At 33.8% G+C, this 27,583-nt stretch overlaps 1 protein-coding gene across 3 annotated transcripts; it reads left to right on the top strand.

Annotated features, from left to right (window-relative positions):
• The first annotated feature begins 4,196 nt into the window (after nucleotides 1–4,196).
• On the top strand, nucleotides 4,197–25,310 carry LOC127730947 (inositol hexakisphosphate kinase 1-like). Of its 3 annotated transcripts, none has more exons than XM_052239583.1 (6): nucleotides 4,197–4,414; nucleotides 7,995–8,265; nucleotides 9,609–9,714; nucleotides 19,545–19,630; nucleotides 22,843–23,018; nucleotides 24,183–25,310. In XM_052239583.1, the coding sequence occupies exons 2-6, from the start codon at nucleotides 8,076–8,078 to the stop codon at nucleotides 24,615–24,617; spliced, it is 993 nt and encodes a 330-aa protein (XP_052095543.1). In that variant the 5' UTR covers nucleotides 4,197–4,414; nucleotides 7,995–8,075; the 3' UTR covers nucleotides 24,618–25,310. The 3 variants fall into 3 exon arrangements, with proteins under 3 accessions (XP_052095543.1, XP_052095541.1, XP_052095542.1); XM_052239581.1 differs by having other exon boundaries at nucleotides 4,197–4,460; XM_052239582.1 differs by lacking the exon at nucleotides 4,197–4,414 and having other exon boundaries at nucleotides 7,170–8,265.
• Nucleotides 25,311–27,583: the final 2,273 nt, after the last annotated feature.

Genomic DNA, 27,583 nt, shown 5'->3' with positions numbered 1-27,583 from the left:
TTTCGTAAAGTTTTTCTGTTGTTTTAAATTGTTTTCTTCCAGTGACACATGATTATTGTTAAAAATTATACACCAAGTTAAAAAAGATGAGGATGGCAATTTGTTGGGATTGGATATTAATATTGAAGACACAAGAGATTTACTCTGATAAATGTGTACGGGCCGAATACTGATACTCCTTGCTTCTATGACAAACTAACAGAAATCATAGACTTTTTTGATAATCAACTGTGTCTGATCTGTGGGGACTTTAATCCTGTTCAAAATTTTGACCTAGATACCCATAACTATAAACATATAAATAATCCAAAATCAAGGGATAAAATTTTAGAAATTATAGAATATAAGACTCTTGTGGATCCATTTAGAGAGAGATACCCTGATCTTAAACGATTTACATGGAGAAAAAAAAATCCATTTAAACAATCACGGTTAGATTTCTTTTTGATCTCTGAAAGCCTTATAGATGACATATGTGATATAAACATTGGCAATAGCTACAGATCAGACCATTCACCAGTAATTTTGACTTTAAAGATACTGAATATGTAAAATTAATTAAAAAAACAATTATTAGCACAGTTGAGCAATATGCAGTGCTAGGTTATAGCAGAGATGCTTTAAACAATATTATTGATGATTTTGATATACAATTTACAATCAGTGACCAATTATTTTTTGAAACCCTTCTCAATGAGATCAGAGGTAAGACTATTTCATATTCGACATATATAAAAAGGGAAAGAGTAAAACAGGAAAAAAAACTTACAGAAGAGATACAAAAACTAGAACAAAATACAATCACTGAGGACAATATAAATGTAATAGAGATTAAAAAATGTGAACTTAGAATTTTGCGACAAAACAAGGTTAAAGGTCAATATGTTAGGTCAAGAACTCGGTGGATTGAAGAAGGAGAGAGACCAACTAATTATTTTTATAACCTAGAAACCCAAAATTTTATAAATAAAACTATTAAAAAAATTATTATTAATGATAACACTGTAGTAGAAAATCAAAAAGAAATCTTGAAGCAAACAAAATTATTTTATGAGAACCTTTACAGAAGACAAGAGTGTATAAAAGATGTCAATCTATCAGAGGAAATACCATTTCAAACACCTAAATCAAAAGATAATGAAAAAGATTCATTAAAAGGTAATATAACCTTTACTGAACTAACACAAGCATTGAAAAGGATGAAAAATAATAAAAGCCCCGGTTCAGATGGCTTCACAGCAGAATTTTTCAAAGTGTTTTGGATAGATATCGGAAAATTTGTCTTCAGGTCAATAAATGATGCATATGAAATAGGGGAAATGTCTGTCACACAGAAGCAGGGAGTAATCACATGTATCCCAAAGGAAGGTAAATCAAGACAGTTTTTAAAAAATTGGCCTCCAATTACCCTCTTAAACTCAACTTATAAATTAGCATCTAGCTGTATAGCAGAGAGAATAAAGTCAATTCTTAACAAACTAATTAATTCTGACCAAACAGGCTTTATTCCGGGGAGATTTATTGGGGAGAACTGTAGGCTTATATACGATATTTTACATTCCACGGAAGAAAATGACATCCCTGGTATATTACTCTTGATTGATTTTGAAAAAGCATTCGACTCTATCTCCTGGTCATTTTTATTTGAGACACTTAATTATCTTAATTTTGGAGAATCCATCATGAACTGGATAAAAACATTTTATAATAATATTTCTTCAACAGTAACTCAAAATTGTTGTCTGTCAGATTTTTTTCGTGTGGAAAGAGGCTGTAGACAAGGAGACTCTTTGTCTCCTTACCTTTTCTTGCTATGTGCAGAAATACTTGGCATTTTAGTCAGAAATAGTAATGAGATAAAGGGTATCACGATAGATGATACAGAGTTTATATTGTCTCAATATGCTGATGACACATCACTTATATTAGATGGATCTCCTTCCTCTTTAGATACATCCCTCCGTATTTTACAATTCTATGCCGAGATATCAGGACTGAAAATTAACTTAGATAAAACAAATGTTATATGGATAGGAAGTAAAAAACATAGTCAAGATAAAATATGTGTAAAGTGGGGATTGAAATGGGGTTCCAGTACCTTTAAATTATTGGGTATCACTTTTTGTGTTGATTTGAATAGAATGTTAAAGCTAAATTATGCTCCTCGAATTCAAGAAATAGAAAATATTATACAAAAATGGTCAAAACAGTCGCTTACTCCATTTGGTAAAATAACTATTATAAAATCTTTAATCATATCAAAATTGAATCATCTGTTCTTATCCATCCCAAGTCCAGATGAAAATGTACTACGACAACTCAATAGTAAAATTTATGCTTTCATTTGGGATGGTAAACCCGACAAGGTAAATCGGGAGCTTTTATGTCAAGAATACTGCAGAGGTGGTTTAAAAATGATTAATTTGAGAAATTTTATACAAGGGCTAAAATTGACCTGGGTTAGAAGATTATTTACTGCTACACAAAATATAAATTTTACAGAGTTGGCTTATTTTGGAACAACTAAAAAATTAGATAACGTTTTTTGGAAAGAAGTTATTTGTACCTGGAAAAATTTGTCGAGACTCCGACATCCTCGCTACTTTGAGGAAGTCATATCTTCATCTATATGGAATAATGAGAACATTAAAATTGATAACGCCATTGTTTATTATAGAAGTTGGGCACAAAACGGGGTATGGACTGTGAATGACCTTCTAGATGAGCAAGGAAATATATTGTCCTATCAAAATTTTGAACGGCTATATACTTTTAAACCCACATTTTTACAATTTTATGGTATTAAAGTAGCATTAAAAAAATGGTTACAATCTATGGGAATCAACACTGAAAGGGAAAAAAAACAACAAGCTTTGTTACCCTTTAATATTAACATTTTTTTCAAGTCAAACAAAGGTTCAAAAGACATGTATAATATTTTAAACCAAGGTGAAATACCAGTTGTTATTGCAGCTGAGCGAAAATGGGAAGGTATATTGAATAACGTTGTAGGAGATTGGAAAAAAATCCATAATTATGTCACTAAAATTTAAAAAATACCAAGCTCTGTTGGTTTCAATACCGAATTATTCACCGTATTTTAGGTACTAATACTTTACTTTAGAAAATGAACCTTGTACAGTGTAATTTATGTACATTTTGCAAGGAAGAACCAGAAAGCATAGAACACTTATTATGGGGCTGTCATATTGTAGCAGATATTTGGCACCATCTGAATGCTTGGATTTTTGAAACAACACATATTGAAATTCCACTAAATATGGGTATAGTCATGTTTGGTCTTTATGATAACTATATACTAAATTTTATAAAGAATAAAGTTATTTTACTAGTAAAATATTTCATTTACAGATCTAAGATGCAAGAGGAAAAACCCCATATTGAGGGACTTAAAAACTATATCAAAGAAAACTTAATTTTAGAAAAGCATATTTCCTCAAAAAATATGAGTGCGAAAGATTATAACATGTACTGGAACCCCTGGGATAAAGTCATTAATTAATTTAATAGTGAATTATTATGTATCACTATATTATTTGATGAAAATGTTATACTTTGTCCATATATATATTGTATTCTGTGATATTATATGGTATTATTATTACTAATTTTGTTTACTCTTATTTGCTTGATTATGCTTATTTTTCTTGCTTGCTTTATTATGTGCCACTATAGATAATATATGTAAATGCCTGTCAATCCATGATGAATAAAAAAAAAATTATAAAAAAAAAATAAAAAATATTTAATTACACTTATTAATGATAATTTATACTAGTTAAAAGTTGTTTAATTACTAGTTAAAAGTTATTTAATTACACTTATTAATGATAATTTATACTAGTTAAAAGTTATTTAATTACACTTTTTAATGATAATTTATACTAGTTAAAAGTTATTTAAGTACACTTATTAATGATAATTTATACTAGTTAAAAGTTATTTAATTACACTTATTAATGATAATTTATACTAGTTAAAAGTTATTTAATTACACTTTTTAATGATAATTTATACTAGTTAAAAGTTATTTAATTACACTTATTAATGATAATTTATACTAGTTAAAATTTATTTAATTACACTTATTAATGATAATTTATACTTGTTAAAAGTTATTTAAATACACTTATTTATGATGTTCTAGTTGAAAGATATTTAAATACACTTATTTATGATGTTCTAGTTGAAAGTTATTTAAATACACTTATTTATGATATACTAGTAAGTCCGTTTTTTCGACATGGTGTCCGACTCGAAGGCCAAAGTGTCCGTCTTTTAAAAAGCTAATTCAGAACAGCAATCAAATACGTTATCAGGAACTAATTGGTATCTGGAAAATTTATTTACTTCTGAGGAATTTCGAACTTGTGAAAATACTCTTCCGGTCCAGGTAAGTTACAACGAGCGATGCAGAGTAAAAGGTGTCCGACTTATGGGTAAGTTATAATATACAACCATTTCCTTCTTTTTATTTGAGTTGGACTACAGAAGTGTAAGATACAAACCTAATATTCCATGGAAAGACAAAGGGGAACAAGCCATGGGAATTAAATCAGATAAACAGACACGATTACTCCTGTTACACAATAATAGTTGATCGACTATGACCATGTGACAATTCCAATATTGTATATTATCACAGCCATAACATCGTGGACATGTCCACTCATTGGCTGGGTCAGATCAGGTAAACGTTCATCAGTTATGTCCACCTATTACGTTGTTTTCACAATGGATATTATGAGACGAATACTTTACATTTTTCCAAGATTTGACATCTACAAATTTGGATGGGTAGACAGTTTCGTTTCTTAGCTCACCTGGCCCAAAAGGGCCACGTGAGCTTTTCTCATCACTTGGCGTCCGTCGTCGTCGTCCACTACTAGGCCAAATAAAACCAAACTTGGCATAAAACATCCTTAGGGTATCTAGTTTTAAAAATGTATCCGACGACCCCGCCCATCAACCAAGATGGCCGCCATGGCTAAAAATAGAACATGGGGGTAAAATGCAGTTTTTGGCTTATATCTCTGAAACTAAAGCATTTAGAGCAAATCTGACATGGGGTAAAAATGTTCATCAGGTCATGATCTATCTGCTCTTCAGACGCATCAGACTACCCTTTGTTGGGTTGCTGCCTCTGAATTTGTAATTTTAAGGAAATTTTGCAGTTTTTGGTTATTATCTTGAATATTATAATAGATAGAGATAAACTGTAAACAGCAAAATTGTTCAGCAAAGTAAGATTAACAAATAAGTTAACATGACAAAAATTGCCCAGCCCCTTAAATAAGGATTTATTTTACCCTCTTTTGTGTTTTGAGCAAAAACTAAAGAAGCTAGGGAGAAACTAAACAGACTAAATGATCAGCAATACAAGATCAACAAAGCAGAGATTTTTCTTATGAATTCTATTCTTGTCTTCGATGTTGTAGAGTGTCCTTTGTTGAATATGCACATATATATAGACCAAGGTGAGCGACACAGGCTCTTTAGAGCCTCTAGTTTTATATATTACCCCCCCCCCCCCCTCTCTCTCTCTCTCTCTCTCTCTCTCTCGCGGGAGAACAAAACTGTGCATTTCTCAATATATGGAAAATATTTCAAACATTAACTTAATATCTTTGCAAATAAGAGAATTGGTTAAAGCTTATGTTCTATGATTGTTGGAAGGTAAGGGAATTCCTCCTTTTAAATCTTGTCATAGATCATAGACACACGCTTCTGGGGATCTTTTCATGGAAAATCTTATGACAAAAATGATCGTAGTTTAAACTGAAATGTTCATGACTTGCGAGTATTTTTTTTCTCGGAAAATTTGTTGTGAAAATGAGTGGCTGTACCGTTAGGTTACATCATGTTACCGCTTGAATAACCGTGTAGGAGCATTTTTCATTCTTTCCTATATATGTTTTGATTTATGGAACACATTTTTTTAATTCAATAAATTTTAATTCAAGGGTTATCTTTTCTGTCGAAATTTCAACCGGAAACTCTTTATTTTGAATCCTGGTTAGGTTTGGATGTCTTGATTTTTGGACGTCACAAGAGTATGTCATTAAAATGAACCTATGTGCGATGTAACCAATTTTTAGGTGCACAACAAAATAAAGACAGAATATTGTTTTGCTATGTCTGCGGTGTCCGTAAGCAAAAGTTCTGTGCAACACTATAACTTTCATCTCTGTGATCATAAGATCGCTTCTTTTCGTTTGTTCGTGGTTGCACCAACATGTGTCTCTCATTGAAACAAAAATGTTTACCCCTTATTTTACAAAATACTTACACATAACAATTTCGTGTGCATGAAAATTAAAAGAATGAGCACATAAAAGAAAAAAAAACCTAAATTTGTGAATTTTTTAATTTTTTTATTTTGTTCTTCGTTAATTAAAGCTATACATCAAGAGGACCTCATTGGAAATAAGCGCTTTCATGGGCAATTCTTGGAAAGATATCAATTTATAAGTGCATTTCAAATTAAGGCTTGTTTGCATAATTTTAGCTAATATCTTTTATGTTTCATATTTTTGATAACACTTGTAAATATTTGTATCAATCCTAAACGAATTTTATCTTTTTGACTTTAACCTTTTTCAGAAAGGGGATGTATACCTCTTTACATCTTCCAATCCGTTTGTGATTAAGTCCATCCCATGAAATTTTCGTCGCATTTTTCTACACACCAGACTCTTTCTGGAATTTGAAGTGAAATTTAATGTGAGCATGCTTTACCGTGTTATGTGATTTCTGACCCATCGCTCACCAACTTACTGTTTAATAATTACATTTGTTGTACTTTTGTATATTCTTACACATAATGGCCATGAATGCAATTTTCTTCGTATTTTTTCCTGAAACTGCAACCAGCGCTGACTGAAAGGACCAACTAACTACAAGGGTAATTAACGACGATTACATCCTGGTTTGCCCACTTTTAATTACCGCAATTATGAAATGGTTATATAAACAAAAAAGACAAAAGGTTTACTGATTGGAAAATGGTATAGTCTTTTCCAGTTAACATATGTTGCTATTTTATATGTACATATATCTCTGTAAAATTCTATAGGATAAGTTTGTATGCAATTGATGCATATTAAAACGTATTTTTTTCTTCATACATTTGGGAAATTGTGAAATTTAAGTATTCCTTAGTTAAGTGAAGACATAAGTAATTTTATGCATACGACTTACGAAATTTACTTAACCAAAGTAATTCATACTGAAATCTAAGTTTAAGGAACACTTAGGTTAAGATGTTTATGCATACGGGCCTTGATATCCTGTTTCGGTTGTGATCGTACGGTATTATCAAAATTACTGTTTACGTCACCTTTCAATTTGGGGTCCTCATCGCGGTCCGCGTTTACGTCATGTTGATTTCAATAAAAAACAAATTTAACAGTTGGGAAGTAAAATGCTAGTTAATTTGTAAAAGACAAATATTCTATTTGTACATTGTAGGAAAAATAAAATGTATTTGTAATAGCTACAAAACAAGAGAATACTCAGTTCGAAGAGCCTCGCTTTTCTCTCTGTTTCTAAAGCTCGTACAAATAAGTTTATATTTCCTTACAATTTACGAGTATTGTAAATGTAAACAAGAAGTTTTATTCATATTTTATTATTTGTATTCGTAAAAAAAGATAAAGACAGTCATACAGGTCATACAGGTCAAATTATATGCATCTAGTATATTTCTCATCCCCATGAGATACATTTTAGACATATTTAAGATTATTTCAGTACAGTACTGAAATCTTCACATCACGAGCCTCAACTACTTTGTGTATCATAAGTGAAACAGGTGATTATCGTATCCACTCATTCATACATACATATATATAGGTGTTATATTTACTTGTATACACTTACAGACTGATATGTCCGTCAATATATATAAATACATATACTAGGTCAAGCTGGTTTATACAACCAATAAATAATATTGTTGTGTGTTTGTTTAGTTGACAATATTGATTTACTGTTACAAGAAGATTAACATTCACGACTGCAGCGAATTGTGGGTAGATAACTCTTGTTGACAAATGGAACCATTTTTCGCAGAAGAATGTGAACAAAAGGTCGCCTGCCATGCATTCCAGCATCAAGTTGGTGGACACAAATGTGTACTGCAAATTACTGATAATTTGATTTGCAAGCCTTGTGAAGAAGCCGAAAGAATTTTTTACAACAGCACCCCTGAGGAGCTTAAACCATATGTTCCTTGCTATCGAGGTTGGTTCATTTTAATTATGTTATCATTTAAGTTATTATATATCGAAAAAAATATTGCTTTACTCATTGTCGGGCATTTATCTGTTCATTATATAATAGTATTGGAGAAATATATTTGGAACACAAGGATCTCACTTGGCCCTGGGCTACAGTACCATCTCCAAAATCGTAAATAATGCCACTGAATAATATGAAAATGTTTAGTTTGGAAGATTTTAGAGTCAAAATGAATTGAACAGTACTGAATTGATAGGTTATGAGGTTATAATACAGTCGTATTTACGACTACCGTGTATAAAACATGTCAAAAGTATTGAGGTTAGCAATTAATGTACATTTATTTCATAATTGATGTGTTCGCCGATAGGTAAAAAGATAAAAACATTTTGTTTATGTGAAGTATCCGTGTTCGTCATTAAGAGTGATAATTGGGTGACGACATAATTTTTAAGGCAGTTTAACATTTCGATAACTTAAAACCACGATAAGTAACTTGATGGGCACGAGGGATTTTTTATTTTTGAGGAGACAAAAGTAACTTGTAAGTGAAGTGGACGAATTGAAATAGCTTAAATTGTGTCCGCATTAATTTACGATTAAGTGGAAGTAGGAAAGGACTTTCCCGGTGTTAATATGTTTGTCTTGTTGATATTAAACAAACAAAAATGTTAAAACGCACTTTTATAAGCCCTCTTATATCAAAGAAATTGTTCCTTGTCATAACTTACAACTTATTTCTGTGATATAAACGTCTTATTCTATGCATTTAGTCGTGATCTTATTTTCTCATCAAACGATGACATTGTGAACAATCTACTTCCTTATAAAGTTTAATATTTCTTAAAAATATAGTATAATCTTGTTTGTTCCAATATTTATTATTTAATTTCAGTTGTCGCGATTGTGATTTATAGAATACAAAAATGTCCACCAATCTCCTGGTTTAGCATTTATGCTACTTATGTTTAATTTAACAGTCAGGCTTTTCTTTATATACACTCAGTTCTGTTTAAAAAAATCAAACTTGCTATATTAAATGCGAATAAAGTAAAACCATCTGAAAATAACATCTCAAACCCCTAAACATCTGACACTTTACAATGCTTTATGTGCAGTTAGCCGACAGTATTTAATAGTTTTTTTTTATCATTGAAAACTATCCGTCAACATAGAAAAAAAATCAATCACCTTATACAGTAAAAAAAACTAATCACCTTATTCAATAACTTTTTTTATCTTATGCAGGAAAAAGCTATCACCTTATACAGTAAAAAAATGCATGCTAGATATATATGTTAAGAATCATTGCTTGGCTTGAAGTCGTGAATTTATTTTCTTTACAGGAGAAATTTTCGTTTATTGTGAGGGAGACGAAAGTAAGCACACTCTTTATGCCAAAGTTCCAAGATCTATTTTAAGAAATCAGCGACTTAATGTTGGTAATGACAGGTATGACCAAATAGATGATTAAATCAAAACGTCATATGACCTTGGCCTCATTTCCATGAATCTTTTATTTGATAATCAGTAAAACCAGTATCTTAGATCGAAGTTGTTTTATACAATGTTATGTAATATAGGATGTTAATGAGAAATATATATTTCACAGTCTCTCATAATGCTAAATAGAATGGCACTTATAATTTTATATATCTTTGTAGATTGTTAATTTTATATTGTGTATATACTTTGTATACACTGTTTATGCATTACAAGTGATGAGACAATTAAAATATTGAATCTAAGTAAATACCAGAGTATGTTCTAGGGAAGAACTATCAGAATATGTTCTAGGGTAGAACTGTCAGAATATGTTCTAGGGTAGAACTGTCAGAATATGTTCTAGGGTAGAACTGTCAGAATATGTTCTAGGATAGAACTGTCAGAATATGTTCTAGGGAAGAACTATCAGAATATGTTCTAGGGTAGAACTGTCAGAATATGTTCTAGGGTAGAACTGTCAGAATATGTTCTAATGTAGAACTGTCAGAATATGTTCTAGGGTAGAACTGTCAGAATATGTTCTAGGGTAGAACTGTCAGAATATGTTCTAGGATAGAACTGTCAGAATATGTTCTAGGGTAGAACTGTCAGAATATGTTCTAGGGTAGAACTGTCAGAATATGTTCTAGGGTAGAACTGTCAGAATATGTTCTAGGGTAGAACTGTCAGAATATGTTCTAGGATAGAACTGTCAGAATATGTTCTAGGGAAGAACTATCAGAATATGTTCTAGGGTAGAACTGTCAGAATATGTTCTAGGGTAGAACTGTCAGAATATGTTCTAGGGTAGAACTGTCAGAATATGTTCTAGGATAGAACTGTCAGAATATGTTCTAGGGTAGAACTGTCAGAATATGTTCTAGGGTAGAACTGTCAGAATATGTTGGGTAGAACTGTCAGAATATGTTCTAGGATAGAACTGTCAGAATATGTTCAAGGGTAGAACTGTCAGAATATGTTCTTTCTTTTGACCATGATGTTGTCTGTCTTTCTTTTGACCATGATGATGTCTGTCTTTCTTTTGACCATGACGTTGTCTGTCTTTCTTTTGACCATGATGTTGTCTGTCTTTCTTTTGACCATGATGTTGTCTGTCTTTCTTTTGACCATGATTTTGTCCGTCTTTCTTCCTTTTCACCATAATGTTATCTGTCTATCTTTTGACCATGACGTTGTCTGTCTTTCTTTTGACCATGATGTTGTCTGTCTTTCTTTTGACCATGATGTTGTCTGTCTTTCTTTTGACCATGATGATGTCTGTCTTTCTTTTGACCATGACGTTGTCTGTCTTTCTTTTGACCATGATGTTGTCTGTTGTTTGTCTTTCTTTGACCATGATGTTGTCTGTCTTTCTTTTGACCATGATGTTCTCTGTCTTTCTTTTGACCATGGTGATGTCTGTCTTTTTTTTTACCATGGTGATGTCTGTCTTTCTTTTGACCATGACGTTGTCTGTCTTTCTTTTGACCATGATGTTGTCTGTCTTTCTTTTGACCATGACGTTGTCTTTCTTTTGACCATGATGTTGTCTGTCTTTCTTTTGACCATGATGTTGTCTGTCTTCTTTTGACCATGATGATGTCTGTCTTTCTTTTGACCATGACGTTGTCTGTCTTTTCTTTTGACCATGATGTTGTCTGTCTTTCTTTTGACCATGATGTCTGTCTGTCATTCTTTTGACCATGATGTTGTCTATCTTCCTTTTGGCCATGATGTTGTCTGTCTTCCTTTTGACCATGATGTCTGTCTTTCTTTTGACCATGATGTTGTCTGTCTTTCTTTTGACCATGATGTTGTCTGTCTTTCTTCCTTTTGACCATGATGTTGTTTGTCTTTCTTTTGACCATGATGTTGTCTGTCTTTCTTTTGACCATGATGTTGTCTGTTTTTCTTCCTTTTGACCATGATGTTGTCTGTCTTTCTTTTCACCATGATGTTGTCTGTCTTTTTTTGACCATGATGTTGTCTGTCTTCTTTTGACCATGATGCTGTTTGTCTTTCTTTTGACCATGATGTTGTCTGTCTTTCTTTTGACTATGATAGTGTCTGTCTTTCTTTTGACCATGATGTCTTTGGCTATACGTTTTTGTCCTTTTTGATTTCTGGCTCTTCATCTTTTTAACAAGCTTTGGATTTTCAAATATTTTGGCCTCGAGCATCACTGAAGAAACATTGATTGTCAAAATGCGCATCTAGTGCAGAAAAATTGGTACCATTTATGTAATTCCTTTTGACCATGATGCTGTTTGTCTTTCTTTTGACCATGATGGTGTCTGTCTTTCTTTTGACCATGATTTTGTCCGTCTTTCTTCCTTTTCACCATGATGTTATCTGTCTTTTTTTTTTACCATGATGTTGTCTGTCTTTCTTTTGACCATGATGTTGTCTGTCTTCTTTTGACCATGATGTTGTCTGTCTTCTTTTGACCATGATGATGTCTGTCTTTCTTTTGACCATGACGTTGTCTGTCTTTCTTTTGACCATGATGTTGTCTGTCTTCTTTTGACCAAGACGTTGTCTGTCTTTCTTTTGACCATGATGTTGTCTGTCTTTCTTTTGACCATGATGTTGTCTGTATTCTTTTGACCATGATGTTGTTTGTCTTTCTTTTGACCATGATGTTGTCTTTCTTTTTTTCAGTCCCCTACCGACGAAGTTGAAGTGGACTTTAGGTTTGCACTCTGCCTGTCTGTCAGTCCGGCAAATCAGTTTTCCACACTTTTTTTCTTCCTGCTTGAAGATATTGATTTGATGTTTGGTATATAGTTTTATCATGACTAGTTACAGATCAAGTGTAAATTTTGTTTCGGTCTGATGATTTTGGGAAGAGTTATGGTCCTTGGACTAGAAAATTCACGCAAATAATCAGTTTTCTACCCTTTTTTTGTCATGCTTAAAGATATTGATTTGATATTTGGTATACACTTTTATCATGACTAGTTACAGATCAAGTTCGAATTTTGTTCCGGTCTGATGATTCTGTGCGGAGTTATGGTCCTTGGACTTAAAAAATTCACGCAAGTTATCTGTTTTCTGCACTTTTTTTGTCATTCTTAAAGATATTAATATGATATTTGGTATATACTTTTATCATGACTAGTTACAGATCAAGTTCAACTTTTGTTCCGGTCTGATGATTTTGAGCAGAGTTATGGTCCTTGGACTTTAAAAAATCAAGAAAGTAAACAGTTTTCCACATTACTTTTCAACATGCTTGAAGATATTGATTTGGTATATAGTTTTACCATGACAAGTTACAGATCAAGTTCAAATTTGGTTCAGTTGGGATGATTTTCTTTGGCAGAGTAATGGTCCTTGGACTTAGAAAGTTCACTCAAATAATCTGTTTTCCACACTTTTGTTTTGTTATGCTTGAACATGTTGAAGATATTGAATTGATATTTGATATAAAGTTTACACCATGACAAGCTATAGATCAAGTTAGCATTTTGTTCAAGTACAATAGACTTTTAACCGGTAGGGGACTATAAATTGACATGCAATACTCTCAGAATACTCGTTGACCATGATGTTGTTTGTCTTTCTTTGACCGTGATGTTGTCTGTCTTTCTTTTGAACATGATGTTGTGTGTCTTTCTTTTGACCATGATGATGTCTATCTTTCTTTTGACCATGATGTTGCCTGTCTTTCTTTTGTCCATGAGGGTATCTGTCTTTCTTCCTTTTGTCCATGATGTTGTCCGTCTTTCTTTTGACCATGATGTTGTCTGTCTTTCTTTTGACCATGATGTTGTCTGTCTTTCTTTTGACCATGATGTTGTCTTTCTTCCTTTTGACCATGATGTTGTTTGTCTTTCTTTCGACCATGATGTTGTCTGTCTTTGTTTTGTCCATGAGGGTGTCCGTCTTTCTTTTGACCATGATGTTGTCTGTCTTTCTTTTGACCATGATGTTGTCTGTCTTTCTTTTGACCATGATGTCTGTCTGTCTTCCTTTTGACCATGATGTTGTCTGTCTTTCTTTTTTGACCATGATGTTGTCTGTCTTTCTTTTGACCATGATGTTGTCTTTCTTCCTTTTGACCATGATGTTGTTTGTCTTTCTTTCGACCATGATGTTGTCTGTCTTTGTTTTGTCCATGAGGGTGTCCGTCTTTCTTTTGACCATGATGTTGTCTGTCTTTCTTTTGACCATGATGTTGTCTGTCTTTCTTTTGACCATGATGTTGTCTGTCTTTCTTCTGACCATGATGTTGTTAGTCTTCCTTTTGACCATGATGTTGTCTATCTTTCTTTTGACCATGATGTCTGTCTATCTTTCTTTTGACCATGATGTTGTCTGTCTTTCTTTTGTCCATGAGGGTGTCTGTCTTTCTTTTGACCATGATGTTGTCTGTCTGTCTTTCTTTTGACCATGATGTCTGTCTGTCTTCCTTTTGTCCATGATGATGTCTGTCTTTCTTCCTTTCGTCCATGATGTTGTCTGTCTTCCTTTTGACCATGACGTCTGTCTGTCTCTCTTTTGACCATGATGTTGTCTGTCTGTCTTCTTTTTGACCATGATGTCTGTCTGTCTTCCTTTTGACCATGATGTCTGTCTATCTTTCTTTTGACCATGATGTTGTCTGTCTTTCTTTTGACCATGATGTCTGTCTGTCTCTCTTTTGACCATGATGTTGTCTGTCTTTCTTTTGTCCATGATGTCTGTCTGTCTTCCTTTTGACCATGATGTTGTCTATCTTCCTTTTGACCATGATGTTGTTTGTCTTCCTTTTGACCATGATGTCTGTCTGTCTTCCTTTTGACCATGATGTCTGTCTATCTTTCTTTTGACCATGATGTTGTCTGTCTTTCTTTTGTCCATGATGTTGCCTATCTTCCTTTTGACCATGATGTTGCCTATCTTCCTTTTTACCATGATGTTGTCTGTCTTCCTTTCGACCATGATGGTGTCTGTCTTTCTTTTGTTCATGATGTTGTCTGTCTTTCTTTTGACCATGATGTCTGTCTGTCATTCTTTTGACCATGATGTCTGTCTGTCTTTCTTTTGTCCATGATGGTGTCTGTCTTTCTTCTGACCATGATGTCTGTCTGTCATTCTTTTGTCCATGATGGTGTGTCTTTCTTCTGACCATGATGTTGTCTGTCTTTCTTTTGTCCATGATGTTGCCTATCTTCCTTTTGACCATGATGTTGCCTATCTTCCTTTTGACCATGATGTTGTCTGTCTTCCTTTCGACCATGATGGTGTCTGTCTTTCTTTTGTTCATGATGTTGTCTGTCTTTCTTTTGTTCATGATGTTGTCTGTCTTTCTTTTGACCATGATGTCTGTCTGTCATTCTTTTGACCATGATGTTGTCTGTCTTCCTTTTGACCATGATGTCTGTCTATCTTTCTTTTGACCATGATGTTGTCTGTCTTTCTTTTGTCCATGATGTTGCCTATCTTTCTTTTGACCATGATGTTGCCTATCTTCCTTTTGACCATGATGCTGTCTGTCTTTCTTTTGACCATGATGTTGTTTGTCTTTCTTTTGACCATGATGGTGTCTATCTTCCTTTTGATCATGATGTTGTCTATCTTCCTTTTGACCATGATGTTGTCTGTCTTTCTTTTGTCCATGATGGTGTGTCTTTCTTCTGACCATGATGTTGTCTGTCTTTCTCTTGACCATGATGTCTGTCTGTCTTTCTTCTGTCCATGGTGGTGTCTGTCTTTCTTCTGACCATGATGTTGTTTGTCTTCATTTTGACCATGATGTTGTCTATCTTTCTTTTGACCATGATGTTGTCTGTCTTTCTTTTTTCAATGAGGGTGTCTGTCTTTCTTTTGTCCATGATGGTGTGTCTTTCTTCTGACCATGATGTTGTCTGTCTTTCTCTTGACCATGATGTCTGTCTGTCTTTCTTTTGTCCATGATGGTGTCTGTCTTTCTTTTGACCATCATGTCTGTCCGTCATTCTTTTGACCATGATGTCTGTCTGTCATTCTTTTGACCATGACGTCTGTCTGTCTTTCTTTTGACCATGATGTTGTCTGTCTTTCTTTTGACCATGCTGTTGTCTATCTTCCTTTTGACCATGATGGTGTCTGTCTTTCTTTTGTCCATGATGGTGTCTGTCTTTCTTTTGACCATGATGTTGTTTGTCGTCCTTTTGACCATTATGTAACTTTTGTTGTCTGTCTTTCTTTTGACCATGATGTTGTCTGTCTTTCTTTTGTCCATGATGTCTGTCTGTCTTCCTTTTGACCATGATGTTGTCTGTGTTTCTTTTGACCATGATGTTGTCTGTCTTTCTTTTGACCATGTTGTTTGTCTTTCTTTTGACCATGATGTCTGTTTGTCTTTCTGTTGACCATGATGTTGTCTATCTTCCTTTTGACCATGATGTTGTCTGTCTTTCTTTTGACCATGATGTTGTTTGTCTTTCTTTTCACCATGATGTCTGTCTGTCTTGATTTTGTCCATGATGTTGTCTGTCTTTCTTCCTTTTGACCATAATGTTGTCTATCTTCCTTTTGACCATGATGTTGTCTGTCTTTTTTTTTACCATGATGTCTGTCTGTCTTTCTTTTGACCATGATGTTGCCTATCTTCCTTTTGACCATGATGTTGTATGTCTTCCTTTTGACCATGATGTTGTTAGTCTTCCTTTTGACCATGATGCTGTCTGTCTTTCTTTTGACCATGATGTCTGTCTGTCTTTCTTTTGACCATGATGTTGCCTATCTTCCTTTTGATCATGATGTTGTCTGTCTTTCTTTTGACCATGATGTCTGTCTGTTTTTCTTTTGACCATGATGTCTGTCTGTCTTGATTTTGTCCATGATGTTGTCTGTCTTTCTTCCTTTTGACCATAATGTTGTCTATCTTCCTTTTGACCATGATGTTGTCTGTCTTTTTTTTTACCATGATGTCTGTCTGTCATTCTTTTGACCATGACGTCTGTCTGTCTTTCTTTTGACCATGATGTTGTCTGTCTTTCTTTTGACCATGATGTTGTCTATCTTCCTTTTGACCATGATGGTGTCTGTCTTTCTTTTGTCCATGATGGTGTCTGTCTTTCTTTTGACCATGATGTTGCCTATCTTCCTTTTGACCATGACGTTGTCTGTCTTCCTTTTGACCATGATGTTGTCTGTCTTCCTTTTGACCATGATGGTGTGTCTTTCTTCTGACCATGATGTTGTCTGTCTTTCTTTTGACCATGATGTTGCCTATCTTCCTTTTGACCATGATGTTGTCTATCTTCCTTTTGACCATGATGTCTGTCTGTCTTCCTTTTGATCATGATGTTGTCTGTCTTTCTTTTGACCATGATGGTGTCTATCTTCCTTTTGATCATGATGTTGTCTATCTTCCTTTTGACCATGATGTCTGTCTGTTTTTCTTTTGACCATGATGTCTGTCTGTCTTGATTTTGTCCATGATGTTGTCTGTCTTTCTTCCTTTTAACCATAATGTTGTCTATCTTCCTTTTGACCATGATGTTGTCTGTCTTTCTTTTGACCATGATGTCTGTCTGTCTTTCTTTTGACCATGATGTTGCCTATCTTCCTTTTGACCATGATGTTGTCTGTCTTTCTTTTGACCATGATGCTGTCTATCTTCCTTTTGACCATGATGTTGTCTATCTTCCTTTTGACCATGAAGTCTGTCTGTCTTTCTTTTGACCATGATGTTGTCTATCTTTCTTTTGACCATGATGTTGTCTATCTTCCTTTTGACCATGATGTTGTTTGTGTTCCTTTTGACCATTATGTTACTTTTGTTGTCTGTCTTTCTTTTTACCATGATATTGTCTGTCTTTCTTTTGTCCGTGATGTTGTCTATCTTCCTTTTGACCATGATGTTGTTTGTCTTCCTTTTGACCATGATGTTGTCTGTCTTTCTTTTGACCATGATGTCTGTCTGTCTTTCTTTTGACCATGATGTCTGTCTGTCTCTCTTTTGACCATGATGTCTGTATGTCTTTCTGTTGACCATGATGTTGTCTATCTTCCTTTTGACCATGATGTTGTCTGTCTTTCTTTTGACCATGATGTTGTCTATCTTCTTTTTTACCATGATGTTGTCTGTCTTTCTTTTGACCATGATGTCTGTCTGTCTTTCTTTTGACCATGATGTCTGTCTGTCTTTATTCTGACCATGATGTTGTCTGTCTTTCTTCCTTTTGACCATGATGTTGTCTATCTTCCTTTTGACCATGATGTTGTCTGTCTTTCTTTTGACCATGATGTTGTCCATCTTCCTTTTGACCATGATGTCTGTCTGTCTTTCTTTTGACCATGATGTTGTGTGTCTTTCTTTTGACCATGATGATGTCTATCTTCCTTTTGACCATGATGTTGTCTGTCTTCCTTTTGACCATGATGTTGTCTATCTTCCTTTTGACCATGATGTTGTCTATCTTCCTTTTGACCATGATGTCTGTCTGTCTTTCTTTTGACCATGATGTTGTCTATCTTTCTTTTGACCATGATTTTGTCTATCTTCCTTTTGACCATGATGTTGTCTATCTTCCTTTTGACCATGATGTTGTCTATCTTCCTTTTGACCATGATATCTGTCTGTCTTTCTTTTGACCATGATGTTGTCTATCTTTCTTTTGGCCATGATGTTGTCTATCTTCCTTTTGACCATGATGTTGTCTATCTTCCTTTTGACCATGATGTTATTTGTCTTTCTTTTGACCATGATGTTGTCTGTTTTTCTTCCTTTTGACCATGATGTTGTTTGTCTTTCTTTTGACCATGATGTTGTCTGTCTTTCTTTTGACCATGATGTTGTCTGTCTTTCTTTTGACCATGATGTTGTCTATCTTCCTTTTGACCATGATGTTGTCTGTCTTTCTTTTGTCCATGATGGTGTCTGTCTTCCTTTTGACCATGATGTTGTCTATCTTCCTTTTGACCATGATGTTGTCTATCTTCCTTTTGACCATGATGTCTGTCTGTCTTTCTTTTGACCATGATGTTGTCTATCTTTCTTTTGACCATGATTTTGTCTGTCTTCCTTTTGACCATGATGTTGTCTATCTTCCTTTTGACCATGATGTTGTCTATCTTCCTTTTGACCATGATGTCTGTCTGTCTTTCTTTTGACCATGATGTTGTCTATCTTTCTTTTGACCATGATTTTGTCTGTCTTCCTTTTGACCATGATGTTGTCTATCTTCCTTTTGACCATGATGTTGTCTATCTTCCTTTTGACCATGATGTCTGTCTGTCTTTCTTTTGACCATGATGTTGTCTATCTTTCTTTTGACCATGATTTTGTCTGTCTTCCTTTTGACCATGATGTTGTCTGTCTTTCTTTTGACCATGATGTTGTCTATCTTCCTTTTGACCATGATGTTGTCTGTCTTTCTTTTGTCCATGATGGTGTCTGTCTTTCTTTTGACCATGATGCTGTCTGTCTTTCTTTTGTCCATGATGGTGTCTGTCTTTCTTTTGACCATGATGCTGTCTGTCTTTCTTTTGACCATGATGCTGTCTGTCTTGCTTTTGACTATGATGTTGTCTGTCTTTCTTTTGACCATGATGTTGTCTGTCTTTCTTGACTATGACTTAGATTACCCATTTGTATACCTTTCTTGTTTAATACAATATGTAGAAAAGATTATTCAATCCCGTAGAAGTTTAAAAAAATCCAAACTACCAAATTTATAATTTTAATGTTCTAATTTACAACTATTCTCTATAAAGTTGACAATGTAGGAGCAAAGATCGATCTTTGCATATGAGTTAGTCCTTCGAATTTCGCTGTAAATAAAATTGTCAGTAATATAACTATGACATTTTATTTTATTCAGTGGCATTGGTGAAGGAAGTTGGAGTCAGTCACGTCTGAATCATTGTATTGAAGGAGGGGCTTTATGGAAGGATAACAAAAATGAAAGTATCCTTTAGTATGATTTAAGAAAAGTAAATCTGTACCAAAAGTGTTGATGTATCGCTGGATCTACCAAAAATAACATGCACCTGAACATGATTGTAAGTAATGGAGCAAGTTAATGCAAACTGAGAAAAAAACTTTCTTTGTGATTGCCCAAATTTTTGGAGCAAGATATATACAAAGTCGACAAGTATCAAAGTTAATAGACCTAAACAGTACACAAAAACCGTCTGATATCGAATTTGTCCGATGAAATTGCAATCCTAGTTTAGTACAATAACATAATTTATATACTAAAGATCAGTATATTTGGTGAAATGTTTTTCTCCGGAATATAAATACAATATCCCCATCTGAATATACTAACGATTAGCATATTTGCTGACATGTTTTTCTGTGGGATATAAATACCACATCCCCGTCTGAATACACTAACGATTAGTATATTTGCTGAAATGTTTTTCTCCGGGATATAAATACCATATCCCCATCTGAATACAACTAGTTCTCTTTACAGACTAACTTCACTACAATGTGCTGTGCTTCAGTGCGAGATCATGTCACAAGAAATACAAAATGCACCGACAAATAAAACTCTAATTATTATCACTTCCTTCTCTGGCGTATATTTTTATTGTTGTAATCATTAAAAACGAGAAGAATTTTAAGAAATGAAATTAAGGATCTTGTTCGGAAGCCATTTAAAAATTACAATGTAAATAAATTACAAACTGCTTCTCATCAGCTGTAAACATATAAGTCAATTTCTGTTTTTCAATTTGAGGATAACAATTGTAAGAACAATGGACTTAGATGATAAATACAAAAATGGGACTTGAATGAAGTGGATGTCCCCAATTCAGACCCTTAATTATTAAACCAGTCCATCATTGACTCTTAATTCAGACAAGATATAGAAAGGTTGGGGTAGAGTTACTTTTGAGCTTGAACTTGGTTACATGTTGAACGGGTAGTATAAAATAGTAACATTTTTCAAATGTTCCCAATTTTCTAACACCGACCGAAACCCAAACCTACTGTTACTTGATGAACTTTCAATCAGAAAATTTAGAAACAAATGTGAAACATCTTGGTGACTTATCTTTTAAGCTAATGTTACCAGTAGCAGGAACCAAATGCATTATTATAAAAACGTTATTAAAAATTAATTTAGGTATATAAAAATAAAGGTTTTTTTCATACTAATTATTTTTAAGTTCTTGAAAAAAATCACGGTGTCTGATTAATAATCTATTTCAATGTCCAATAAAAGTGACCTAGTATATGGAAAGCAAATACTAACGTTCTTTCTATAATAAGTGACATTTATAAAAAGAGCATGAAATTTCATATAATTATCGCATTAAAAAAATAAAAAGTTTTTTTTCTGCCTTTTCAATTTCAACTGGCTTTTGTCAAACTTCAAAGTGATCCCGAAGAAAAGAGCCTCCATTGCAAGAGGCACGGGTATGTTGAATAATAAACATTTTTTAGCAAGCGAGTTTTTCAATTTGTCAAAAAATAAATCATTTTTTCTACACATGCATTATAAAACATGAAAACCCCCCAAATACCCACATTATAAAACATACCCCCCCCCCACCAAACAAAAAAACAACTCACATTCCAGGTTATCTCTTGCATTTAGAAACGTTGGCAAATATCACATAAACTTTGCGGTTGTTTAAAAAGTTGAAGTTCGTATGAAGTTTGTATGTTTGTAATTCAAAGTGGTCTTGGTCCTTAGGGATGACGTACAAGAAAACAATCAGTCATATGTAGAAAAGGAACGGATAGCACAATGACTTGAGAAAAAAAGACTTCCAACTGACCAAACAACACTATCAGAAAAATTATATAATGCATCATCATGAAGCCCATTAAAATAGTTAAATATCGTACAATTAAAAATAATAAGTCGACAATGTATGGAGAAGACATTGATTTTAGAAATAAGTAAAACCATGAACATGTGTCCGTAGAACACTATCACATTTCCATGTTATCTGAACAGTGAAATCTTCGTCCAAACCCTGATTTGATATATATATATATTTAAAAGTTCATTTCATAATGAAAGAGAGGCGAAATATGCCAAAGGGACATTCGAACTCATAAGTTGAAAATAAACTGACAGGGCCATGGCTAAAAAAGAAAAAGACAAACAGACAAACAACAGTACACAAAACACAACATAGAAAACTAAAGACTGAGCAACACGAACCCCACCAAAAACTGGGGGTGATCGCAGGTGCTCCGGAAGGGTAAGCAGATTCTGCTCCACATGTGGCACCCGTCATGTGTATATGTAAATGCTCTTTTGTTCCGACGTTGGAAAGTTCCTGGCGGAAAGAACTAACTAGCCGAAAAGTTCCGGAGGAACTTATTAACTAGTTACTTTGTTCTTCCTCTGGTTTAAAAGTTCCACCGGAACAAAGTGACTAGATGAAAAGTTCCAACGGAACATATCAACTAGTTAGAAAGTTCCTTTTTGCCAAATTAGTCAAAACCGGAACTAACAAACTAGCCCAAAAGTTCCAACGGAACTTATCAACCAGGCAGAAAGTTCCATTTGGAGAATTGATGCAAAGTAAAAGCGCAACATATTATCTTTGAACCTTTTGAAAGGGGATCAAAGATACTAGCCACAAAAGTCAAACGGAACTTATCAACTAGTCACAAAGTTCCTCTTTGTTAGGGTTAGAGTTAGGTTAGGGTTAGGGTTAGGGTTACGGTTAACTATTCAACTAGCTACATTGTTCTGGGACTTTACAACTAGCTACTTTTTTCCGGAACTTTTCGACTGCACTCGGAATAAAACAACTAGTTGGAAAGTTCCATCGGAACGAAATAACTAGTTGAAAAGTTCCGCCGGAACAAAGTAACTGACGGAACATAGTGGCTGTTACAAATACTAAGTTTCAAGCTGCCACAACTTCGCAGTAAACTACCTCAGACCAAAATTTTAACCTACCTTAAACCGACATTTAACCTGATACAGAACGGACGGAAGGAGGGAAGAACAGACCAGTAAAAACATAATGCTCCTTTCTATTCGTATAGGCGGGACATACAATCCCTTTTAGCTAAGGAAGTGTTATAATTATTTTTTTTTTATTTCCAACGTGGATATGAAACACTAAATGCTTTCCTCTTTGTACATTTAGTTTGTCATTGTCACAAATCGTACTTTCATTAGTTTCCTTAACATTAAGAATTCCTTATGTTCGATAACCTGGTGGCAGATTTTGAACGACCTTGTGCCTTAGACATTAAATTATGTAGATATTATCACGGACAATGCGAAGATGAACATAAAAGAAAGAAACTGGAACAAAAGAGCAACAACTCAACGAGTTTGAGTATGGGGTTTCGGATATGTGGAATGCAGGTATACATGTATATTTATGTCTATCATACTTATATTTATATCCATGCATTAGTAAGTTTAAACATATTTTATTGCGAGTTACACAAAAGAATCGGACACAAATTGATCCAACTTACAAAGGTCTTCTTCATTTAATAAACAAACATTATAATAAATACCCGTGCATCAGCAATAAATTTAAAAAAGAAATAGCTTAAATGTAAAAGCAAACGAAATCAGTTGTATGAATTGAAAAGGAAATTCTTGACGGAGTTGTCTTCTGAAGTATACTCCAGGAAAAGAGAAAAAAATGACAATCAAAATGAAAAAGATCAAACAGAGAGAAGGGGAATAATTAGGAATAAAAGTAAAGAATTGAATCCATTCATCAGTTTCATATTCAGAAATGGTAAACCCAGAAATGGTTGCTTGGTGTAAACGAACCGATAAAATGCCTTATTGGTGTTCCGTTATGTTATGTAAAAAAAACACATTTATTGAGTTCGTATACATCTGTCAACATGTTTGTTCTTTCCGTATATTTTATCTATGCAAGATAATTGTGCACTCTCTGCGATTATGTTAGAAATTTCTGCAGAGATGCTCGAGTCATAAATGTGAATGTTTTTTTATGTAGTATTTTACAATACAAATATGAAAATAAAAAAAGACCAATATATATTGTTTGACTTTTAAGCGATTTCTGGGACCAGTAGATACATGTATAAGTCACAGGTGACGTATCCATTAGAACTGTCAAATGAAACATAAATTTGATATATTATTATCGCATGCGGATTCCAAGAATTCGAAAAAAAGCCTGTTTGCCATTTCTTTGAAAAAAAAATCCTTTTCATTTATGATATTCTAGTACTCGTTCAACAGTTAAAAGTTTGCTGTGTTTATGACTGCATAAGTAAGAATTGATATAACGAAAAGGACATTTGATTATATCATATGGAAGCTTCATTTTTCGTCAAAAATAAAATAGACTTCCATACAGGAAATGGAATTATCAAGCTCACGCTTAAGACCATTTCCGAACTAGACCAAACAATATACCCTCCCGTTCTCTCTAACCTTTACACACTAACTCACACTAAATGTTCACTTAAAAGCTGCACTGATCATAGAAGAAAGGAAAACGTAGATAACGTTAAGTACAATTATTTTGTGTTGTTTCAGGTGTATCACCGGGAAACCGGAAAACTGGAGAAATACAACAAGTACTTTGGAATGTCCATCAATGACAATCAGGCAGTAGAAGTACTAAGAACTTTCTTCGGAAACAGTTCCAACACAAACCTACACAATATATCTAACACAGTTAGAAATATACATACTGCAATTTTAAATCAAACAGACTTCGTGTTTCTTTCCATTTCACTTTTTTTCTTTTACGACTGTAAGAAAACAGACGTCGCATCATCGATACAGAAGACGGATATAGACGACCAGAATGTTCAAGCAGGTTTTAAAGTACGTTTAATAGATTTCGAAAAAGCGATCGCAAGTTCAGATAACAAAATCCACCAGCTTCCGCAACGTATCAAAGACAATATTAACTATGGAATGGTAAACTTGGCTAACATAATTGACAGTTTTGTGATAGAAAAGTGAGAATAAGTGCAGTTTTACTAAAATTTTAAATTATGCAATAACTATAAAATGACAAATTATGCTTTTAGTATAGGAAATTTTATACATGGATCAGTAAATTGAAATCAATAGACATTCGCATCTTTTTTTCTGTGAATGGTGTACCCTTGAAAAAGTTGCAAATGTATCGGAGCCTGGTATGTCAGTTTTCAAGGTAACGTATTTTTTTCCGTCAAGACATTTGTAAAATTCTCGTCTATGTCAGTTCCTTGAATGTTCTGTTCAACTGATCTTCCCCCTTACACGAGGAACAACTGATCTTCCCCCTTACATGAGGAACAATTGATCTTCCCCCGTACATGAGGAACAGCTGATCTTCTCCCTTACATGAGGAACAACTAATCTTCTCTCTTACACAAGGAACAACTGATCTTCCCCCTTACATGAGGAACAACTGATCTTCCCCCTTACATGAGGAAGAAATTCTAATCTTTGTCTATACAAGACTCGTATCATCGATTGAAGACATTTTTTTTACTATGGTGGATGACGTTATTGAGCGTATGGAACGTTTACAAAATGGACACAACAGACATCATCCTATGGCGAATTTTTAATCCTACAAATCTCATTGCTTATGAGCATTACAGTGATAATACACTAAGTCTTTTGAATATGAATGAAATTTGGCATACGGATATTTGGCGGCGGAAATTGTGTTGTTTTATTCTGTAGCAAGTGCCTCTTCAAAGAAGCTCAATGGACACATGTTTCAAAAGCAACATAACTTTCGTTTAATGTTATGAGATTTCTTGCAGGTCAGATATGTTGATCATTATTGATATTGCAATACAAGTATTACATATTGATTAAACTGAACTTAAAAGAAACTATGGACTAACATAAACTATATTGCAACCATTGAACAGCAGACTTGGTCCTGTATTGTTATGAATCACAGTGTATGACCAAAGTTATTAAAAACCCATCTAAACTCCGTTTAAATGAAGATAAATTAAAGAACATCTTTCGTTATCTTAATGATATTTTTTGTCAAATTATCAAGATTTCTTTCAAAAATACTGCCGAAATTTAACCACAGGAACTTACCTTAAATATATCAAATATTAACAGCAATAACTGCCCTTTCCTAGACTTAGGTATTTCAGTTTCACATGAGAAACTCTATACAAAAAATTACAACAAAAGGGACAGTTTTCGTTCTCTATTGTTTATTGTTTATTTTACTTTTTTGGACCGTGATGTTCCTTTTTCCTTCTTACGGTATTCATATACCAACTGGTTCGCTATACTCGTGTCTGTAGTCAAGTTGAAGATTTCAATGAACATAATCTATGAACAAGTTTTAGCTTTCAAAAAAGCTTTGGAGTGCGTCGCTTTATCATAATTTCAAGTAAGATGTGGCTAATGTGATTGCTTAAGTAGGAGAAAGGTGTTATTTATCCCTTTTGTGCATATTCTCATAAGTGTGGTCTTATATAAACCGTCTAGATAGGTGTGTTGTGGTATACTGTAATTTGTCCATGAATACTTCCTACAAAAGCTTTAACTTGATTTAACCAATTCCCACGAAACTAAAACGGAACATTAGGATTGATAGACGCAAACTTCCTTATGATTTTAAAATTCGTATGTTTCGTCATGCCAGAGATACCGTTTGATTTTTTAAATTTATGATTTGTCATTCCACAGTTATGGAACTTATGGTATTATTCTACATGGCATACTCTTTGATCTAGAAAGTTTCGATTAACTACAAACTTTACACTGTTGTTAGTATTTGACGAATCTAGACTCGCTTATATAGTTTGTCGTTCCATAAAGTTATGGGACTTTAAACAATCAATTTTGACGCAATATTTATTTGCATATGATATCCTTGTGCATGTTTTCTTTCACAGCAATGTTACTTAGTTGTTATTATGTGCATATATATTTCAGATCTTCTCACAATAATTCTAATGCACAATTCGGGGATGTAGCTGTTTTTTAAATTTTTATATATAATTTTGTTTCATAACATGCAATACACGTATTCTGACAATTTTTTTGAAGATCACTGGCGGTTCTATGTAATTTGAGTGTTGGTGTATGTGCATATATAGTCAGATGAGCACTCAGAAACTTGTTTATCTTTGTCCCTCTTCTAATTTATCAACACGAATTGATCCGACATTATATAGCAAGGTAAACCAGTAAAGGCAAAATTATTCATTTATCGGATATCAGATCGGAACTTGAATACGCATACTGTAACTATGACCGTATTTAATATCTTCTCCTGTCTGTGACATGTTCCCAATTCTATATCTCATTCTAGCCAATAGAATCTTTCCCTCACCCACAGGCAACCAATGAGAACCGATATTTGTTACGTAATAATTTCAAGATGGCATGAATACCGAATGAAAATAATAGCTTCGCACGGTGAGGCGAAGCAAATAGTTACACCAGGTCATGCGTTTTTCAGACTGATTATGACGTCTTTTCACTTAATCCGTTTTATGTGTACTGATTGATACTTTAGTCTGTGAGAAATTTATTTATTTATTAGTAATAATTAGCTTTGAACTAGCTTCCAGTAACTGCGATTACTCTTATATCGGTGCTTAGTGTCTATGGTTTTTATATTTATTGTGCTTCGTCCCGATCTATTGAGTCAAGCCATTTGAAAAGTATTTTACAGTTTGGTCCTATGTTGTTCTGCTACATCATTGTAGCAGATTAGGGAGAGGACTGAGCGCTCACAGAACATTGATTGTTAACCCTGCCACTTGTTTATGTGCATGTTCCAAGTCAGGAGCCTGTAAATCAGTGGTTGTCGTTGGTTTATGTCTATCATATTTGTTTTTCTTAAGTATTGTTATTGCCTGTTAGTTTTCTCGTTTTAATTGTTTCACATTTTTTCATGTCTTAGCCTTTTACAACTGACTATGCGGTGTGGGTTTTTCTCATTGTTGAAGGCC

The sequence above is a fragment of the Mytilus californianus genome, unplaced genomic scaffold, assembly GCF_021869535.1.
Source record: "Mytilus californianus isolate M0D057914Y unplaced genomic scaffold, xbMytCali1.0.p SCAF_2, whole genome shotgun sequence".
In the NCBI taxonomy this organism is placed as follows: Eukaryota; Metazoa; Mollusca; class Bivalvia; order Mytilida; family Mytilidae; genus Mytilus; species Mytilus californianus.
This window is presented reverse-complemented; position numbering and strand designations above follow the sequence as displayed.